The sequence below is a fragment of the Argentina silus genome (genome assembly GCF_951799395.1).
Source record: "Argentina silus genome assembly, chromosome: 14".
In the NCBI taxonomy this organism is placed as follows: domain Eukaryota; kingdom Metazoa; phylum Chordata; class Actinopteri; order Argentiniformes; family Argentinidae; genus Argentina; species Argentina silus.
This window is the reverse complement of record NC_139668.1, coordinates 18118137-18125636: the sequence shown is the minus strand read 5'-3', so window position 1 is coordinate 18125636 and position 7500 is coordinate 18118137. Positions and strand designations below refer to the sequence as shown.

General features: G+C 50.8%; 2 protein-coding genes across 6 annotated transcripts in view; one reads left to right on the top strand and one right to left on the bottom strand.

Moving 5' to 3' along the window:
* Nucleotides 1-1460: 1460 nt before the first annotated feature.
* Nucleotides 1461-4934, top strand: chrna2a (cholinergic receptor, nicotinic, alpha 2a (neuronal); the record flags this gene model as incomplete). Its single annotated transcript, XM_083684682.1, has 6 exons — nt 1461-1505; nt 2111-2220; nt 2756-2975; nt 3318-3984; nt 4213-4502; nt 4809-4934. Exons 1-6 carry the CDS (start codon nt 1476-1478, stop codon nt 4932-4934), a joined length of 1443 nt encoding a protein of 480 aa, XP_083540808.1. The 5' UTR covers nt 1461-1475.
* Nucleotides 4935-5225: 291 nt separating this feature from the next.
* ptk2ba (protein tyrosine kinase 2 beta, a) overlaps nt 5226-7500 on the bottom strand; it is an 18159-nt gene continuing 15884 nt past the window's right edge. For all 5 annotated transcript variants that reach the window (XM_083684673.1, XM_083684671.1, XM_083684675.1 and 2 more), the window contains 2 exons: nt 7486-7500; nt 5226-7249 (listed from right to left, as the gene is read on the bottom strand). The exon at nt 7486-7500 is cut by the window's right edge and continues 66 nt beyond it. In XM_083684673.1, the coding sequence (XP_083540799.1) occupies nt 7013-7249; nt 7486-7500 (252 nt within the window). In that variant the 3' untranslated portion in view covers nt 5226-7012. The remainder of the gene's footprint in view (nt 7250-7485) is intronic.

The window sequence follows — 7500 nt, the reverse complement described above, 5'->3', positions numbered from 1 at the left end:
GCAGAAAAGCGGCCATGTCAGTCCAGACTCAGAGCCATGAAGCAGAGCGTGCCCGCAGGCAGTGAAGGCTCAGAGAGTAGCTGGAGGAGGCAGGGAGATGGCACCTCCCTGATAAGATCTCAGCCCATGTGACACATCCCCGAGCTCATAGCCTAGAGTATGCATGCATACATACGCGCGTGCACACACACACACACACACACACACACACACACATACAGGCATACACACACACACACACAGGCATACGCACACAGGCATACGCACACACACAGAGGCATACGCGCACACACACACACACACACACACAGGCATGCACGCACACACACACACACACACACACACACACACTCACACATCTTTGACTCTGATCTATGGGTGCTTAGGGCAACTGTCAGCAGCAATGGTCCCCCCAGATATGGTTAGAAGCTCCGATCTGTCTTTCTCCTTTTGTCCCTTTCTCTCCCTCTCTCTCTTTCACACTCACACACACACACACACACACACACACACACACACACACACACACACACACACACACACACGCACACACTGACCCCTACGCTATCTGTGGGTTTAACTCTGCCACGGGGAAGCGGCACTTTTGAGTTTCCCAGAAGTAAGGAAGTGACAAGGTAAGCAGGTGAGGCACGATCAGTCGATCCTCCCCCAAACAGAACCTTTGACACTCGGGGGGGAAGACAAAACTGATCTTGGATCAGCACCGGGGGGACTCATTATCATGCTGTCAATGACTGTCAATCACAGTCAGCAGCAGGGCCACGTTTCACCTCTCCCTTCTAATCAAGGACTGCAGGGGAGGGATAGACTCCAGACGAGTTGACTATCTGACGAGAGGCTTAACTATTACTGTGTGTGTGTGTGTGTGTGTGTGTGTGTGTGTGTGTGTGTGTACTTCTCCCTCAGTGTTCAGTGATGACTGGACTCATGCCCATGCGGAGGATGAGCTCTTTACGAGGCTGTTCATTGGCTATAACAAGTGGTCCCGCCCCGTACGGAACATCACCGATGTGGTCATCGTCAAGTTTGGCCTCTCCATCGCACAGCTGATCGATGTGGTGAGAGCTAAAACACACACACACACACACACGCACGCACACACACACACGCACACACACACACACACACACACACAGGCATACGCACACACACACATACACACAGGCATACGCACGCACGCACACACACGCACACACACACACACACACACACACACACACACACACACACACACACACAGGCATACGCACGCACGCACACACACACACACACACACACACACACACACACACACACACACACACACACAGGCATGCACACACACACATACACACACACACACATACACCCTACCACTCACGACCATAATCATCCCACGTTTTATACCAAAAATAAAATAATCCATCCATCCATCCGTTCCTCTCCTCCCTCCCCCACAGGATGAGAAGAATCAGATGATGACCACCAACGTCTGGCTGAAACAGGTGAGCTGCTGTTAGATTGTGTTACGGTACTGCTGTTAGATTGTGTTACGGTACTGCTGTTAGATTGTGTTGAATGTGCTGTGTTGTGTTGTGTTCTGTTGTGTTGTGGTGTGTTGTGTTGTGTTGTGTTGTGTTGTGTTGTGGTGTGTTGTGGTGTGTTGTGTTGTGTTGTGTTATGGTGTGTTGTGGTGTGTTGTGTTGTGTTGTGTTGAGGTGTGGTGTGTTTTTGTAGCGTGTTGTGTTGTGTTCTGTTGTGTTGTGTTGTGTTGTGTTGTGTTCTGTTGTGTTGAGTTGTGTTGAGTTGTGTTGTGGTGTGTTGTGTTGTGGTGTGGTGTGGTGTGGTGTGTTGTGTTGTGTTGTGTTGTGTTGTGTTCTATTGTGTCGTGTCGTGTTGTGTTGAATACTGTGCTTATGAGCAGTAGATGGATGATTGAGTACAGTATGTATTGAAACCCACAGTACAGGAAGGTAGAGGTGTCTGAATACTGGCTCCCCACCAGCGGTGAGGGGATGTGATGAATGTCTCTGTCTGAAGGTGAAGAAACAACTCTCCTCTCTTGTCTCTGTGTCGCGTCCCCTCGCCCCGTGTGTGTCTATGCCTCCAGGAGTGGAATGACTACAAGCTGCGGTGGCGTCCATCCGACTTCGACAACGTGACCTCCATCAGAGTCCCCTCAGAGCTCATCTGGGTGCCTGACATTGTCCTCTATAACAAGTGAGCGGATTGTCTTACACGCACAGACACACACACACACACGCACGCTTGCGTACACACACACACACACACACACAGACACACACACGCACGCACACACACACACGCACGCACACACACACACACACACACACAGACACACACACACACGCACGCAAACACACACACACGCACGCACGCACGCACACACACACACAGACACACACACAGACACACATACGCACGCACGCGTGTGCACGCACAGACACGCACGCTTGCGCGTACACACACACACACACACACACAAACACAGTCCTACATTAAAGGAACAGAAGAGAACCCCCCTCAGGGTTCAGCTAGCAGGCCTGTGTGTTTCCACACACCCACACACACATCAGAGATATTTCATCATCAACATTTCATTCATATTTAATCCGGACGCTCCTCCAGCGCGCGTGGCTTGCGGTGTGTTTACCCATGTTTGATTTGGGTTGAATAATGAAGCGAGCTGGTGGTGACTGTTGTTCACTCTCCTGCTGGGGGTCTCTCTACGCAGCGCAGACGGGGAGTTCGCCGTGACCCACATGACCAAGGCCCACCTGTTCCACAGCGGGCGCGTGCGTTGGGTCCCCCCGGCCATCTACAAGTCCTCCTGCTCCATCGACGTCACCTTCTTCCCCTTCGACCAGCAGAACTGTAAGATGAAGTTCGGCTCCTGGACCTACGACCGGGCCAAGATAGACCTGGAACCTATAGAGAATACCGTGGACCTGAAGGTCGGTCTCTGTCTCACACACGCACACGCACTCACGCGCACTCACACACGCACGTGCACGCACACGCACACACACACACACACACACACACACACACACACACACTCACACTCACACTCACACTCACACTCACTATAGAGAATACTGTCGACCTAAAGGTCACTCTCTGTCTCACACACGCACACGCAAACACACACACACACACGCACGCACACACACACACACACACACACACACACACACACACACACACACACATGCACACACACAAAATGTCTTCTACCTCCTCTCTCTCTCTCTCTCTCTCTCTAAACCCTGGTCTCCCTCTCTCCCCCCCATCAGGACTACTGGGAGAGTGGTGAGTGGGCGATCATCAACGCGGTGGGAACCTACAACACCAAGAAGTACGACTGTTGCCACGAAATCTACCCCGACATCACCTACTACTTCATGATCCGCCGCCTGCCCCTCTTCTACACCATCAACCTCATCATCCCCTGCCTCCTCATCTCCTGCCTCACCGTGCTGGTCTTCTACCTGCCCTCCGACTGCGGCGAGAAGATCACCCTGTGCATCTCCGTCCTCCTCTCCCTGACCGTCTTCCTCCTCCTCATCACCGAGATCATCCCCTCCACGTCGCTCGTCATCCCGCTCATCGGCGAGTACCTCCTCTTCACCATGATCTTCGTCACCCTCTCCATCGTCATCACCGTGTTCGTCCTGAACGTCCACCACCGCTCCTCGGCCACGCACACCATGCCAAGCTGGGTCCGCTCCCTCTTCCTGTCCGTCGTGCCCCGCTGGCTGTGCATGAAGCGCCCGCCCCCGCACCGCAGGAGGAAGGGCCTGGTTCACAGGCGCCTCCCCTTCAGGACCCCCGGCCCCTCCCACAGCGCGTCCCACACCTGGCTGATGCAGGAGTCGGAGGTCGACGTCCGCGGTTACCTGGACACGGAGGAGACGGCGAACCGTCACGGTTACCTGGACGAGGAGGAGACAGCGAATCGTCGTGGTTACCTGGACGAGGAGGAGACGGCAAATCGTCGCGGTTACCTGGACGAGGAGGAGGCGGCGAATCGTCACGGTTATCAGGACACGGAGACGAATCGTCACGGTTATCAGGACACGGAGACGAATCGTCACGGTTATCAGGACACGGAGACGAATCGTCACGGTTATCAGGATTCTGAAACAAGTCTCCATAGTTCCTCTGATAGTGACATGGACACTGACGCAGGCTTCGGGGTGAGACTTGGGGTGAGGACCCCTCCCTCCTTCGCCTGCACCCCCCCCTCCCCTCGCCTGCCCGGGTATACCCCCCACCCCCAGAATCACACCTCTCTGGGCTCTGGCCTGCTACCCCCGAGACCCTCCAAACTCAGCCTCACCCCGGACTGGGACACCCCTACTCCTGAAGTTGGTACGGCCCAGGGCTTAGCCACAGCTCTATCCCCCGCCGTGTTAAGAGCCCTGGAAGGGGTGACCTACATCGCTGAGCACCTGAGAGCTGAGGACGCCGACTTCTCTGTAAGTGCAGTCCCCTACTGTAGTACACAGTGGGGGGCAGGGGCAGAGGGAGAGGGGAAGGGGGGAGGGGCAGAGGGGAGGGGGGAAGAGGGGAGGGGGGAAAGGGGCAGAGAGAGAGGGGAAGAGGGAGAGGGGAAGGGGGAGAGGGGCAGAGGGAGAGCGATGGGGGGAGTCTTTCTCACTGTGTGTTATAGAATTAAGATTGATAGAATTGATAAAATGGGAATGCACAGCCTATCAATTCTTATTCGGTTGTGTGTGTGTGTGTGTGTTTGTGTCTCTGTCTCTCTCTCTCTCTCTGTCCAGGTGAAGGAGGACTGGAAGTACGTAGCCATGGTGATAGATCGTATCTTCCTGTGGATGTTCATCATTGTGTGTCTGCTGGGAACCATCGGCCTCTTTCTTCCGCCCTGGCTCTCCGGAATGATCTAGAACCAAACCCCATGTTCTTAATGGAATGTTACCAGTTTACCCTGCTCCAGACCATGTTCTTAATGGAACGTTACCAGTTTACCCTGCTCCAGACCATGTTCTTAATGGAACGTTACCAGTTTACCCTGCTCCAGACCATGTTCTTAATGGAACGTTACCAGTTTACCCTGCTCCAGACCATGTTCTTAATGGAACGTTACCAGTTTACCCTGCTCCAGACCATGTTCTTAATGGAACGTTACCAGGACTCTCACTCTACCAGGACCTGTAAAATGTCCTTATTTGGTCACAAAACATTTTTCTTTTTAATGTTTTATTAAAAACCTACTTGATTAGACAACAGAACTAAAACCACAAACAGTACAACCTGTGTAGGAATGATAATGCAACTATGAACAATTATTTCAAAACAATAATATTATTATTATTATTAGTGGGAGTAATAATACAATTGTTCTCTTTTTTTCTTGTTGTTAGGTTCAAGAAATGCGCTTTATAAACCTGATCCATTATCATTATTGTTGCTTTCCAGTTACAGACAGGTTGCAGGTTGCACCGTGCACTGAGTTCCCTTGATAGGAGAGGGTGAAAGTAACAACAACATTTACAAATATCATATAATATCATATAATATCATGGACCAATTGGTTAAAACTGTTGTTTTCCCGTGTTGAGATTCATATTCATGAAAGAGAGAGATAGAGAGATTGCGTGAGGCTGAGTTTTCCCTCGGTCGCTACCAATTTGTGTCTCTGTGTGAGAGATGATTTTTGAAGAGGTTTTCCGTGTCGCTGAGGAGAGGAGAGGATATGGGAGAGGAAGGGTCTTTATACACAACTGTATAATTGCTCTGACCGGTTAATTACTCTGAATGAAAATAGCCGCCAATCAGGACGTACTCAACCTCTCCTCTCCACTCTGAGCAAAACCAGGAGGAAGTGCTGTGGTAGACTGGCTGTGGCTGTGTGCTATGCAAAGAGCCCCCTCTGCTGGTGAGAACTGGGACCTTACAGGTTTGTTTGATGTGAAAACCAACTCTATTGTTATCCTGCTCTGTATGTGGGTTTGTGTGTGTCCTTTGTGCTGTGTGTGTGTCCTTTGTGCTGTGTGTGTGTGTGTGTGTGTTTGTTGTGACCTTATTCATGTCTGTTATCTTATTCCTAATTTGTATTTAATTTTGTTCTAAATCTTTTATCTCTTTTGTAAACTCTTGTATATACTGACCTTTTACCATTAAATTATTATATTAACAACTGTTATTACTGTTCTTACACTTACTCTTATAACTGCTGTATCTTGTTTTGTGAAGCTGGTAAAATGCCCTTTATACTTGAATAAACTTGAAACCTTTCCTGCTGTGTGTGTGTGTGTGTGTGTGTGTGTGTGTGTGTGTGTGAGTGTGTGTGTGTGTGAGTGCGTGTGTGCGTGTGTATGTGTGCGTGCGTATGTATGTGAGTGTGTGTGTTTGTGTGTGCGTGTGTGTGTGTGTGCGTGTGTATGTGTATGTGTGTGTGTGTGTGTGAATGTGCGTGTGAGTTCTGACCTTTCTTCTCTGCACAGTGGTTTGTGCGATAGGAAGCTGTGTTCCTAGCATTATTTCTGTCAGACTGAGAACAAATGAGAACTAAAACCCACAACTCACTCTTTCCCTCGCTGTGGCAAACACGTCAGAACAACACACTCAGTACAGTATTCACCACATGCTTACACAACCATCATACACTGAGATGCACTCAGCTCACAGACAATAAGCTGTCCTCAATGAATACATCAACTACACTTTAGATACAGTCATGATTTAAAACACTCACAGTTTGACATTCTACTGTTTGTTCCTACACTTGGGTATTTCCAGTACATATACATGTATACATGTATTTCCGTGGGGGTGTAACAGAGTCATCTGAAATGAAGGACTTGTGGTGTATCAGGTCTGGTCTGGTCTACATGAGTCAGGTCTAACTCTGGCCTGGTCCAGGTGAGTCAGATCTGGTCCAGATGAGTCAGATCTGGTCCAGGTGAGTCAGGTCTAACTGGCCTGGTCCAGGTGAGTCAGGTCTGGTCTAGGTGAGTCAGGTCTAACTCTGGCCTGGTCCAGGTGAGTCAGGTCTGAGCTTGGCCTGGTTAGCTCTAACTCTGGCCTGGTCCACAGAATCCAGAAGGTTCTTTGAGTCCAGTGCCAGTGTATGGGCGGCGGCTAGCATCTGCCTTTGACACTCCCCCTTCAGGGAGGTCACAGAGTTCTGCTGGGCCAATCGCATCTTGCTGATCAACTCCCCCAGGTCCTTATTCAGCAGCCTCTCTGTGCCCTCGATCTGGGGGGGTGGGGGGGGGGGGTGGGGGGTGGGGGGGGGGGTGGGGGGTGGGGGGGGGGTGGAGGGGTGAAGATTAGTCTTTATCTTATCCAAAACTTCAACATGATGTTGTGTTAGTGTAAAGAAGAGAGGGATGAAGGGAGTGTAGAGAGAGAGAGAGAGAGAAAGTGAGAGAGAGAGAGAGAGAGAGAGAGAAAGTGAGAGAGAGAGAGAGAGAGAGAGAGAGAGCTGCCTACCTCTGTCCTGACGGA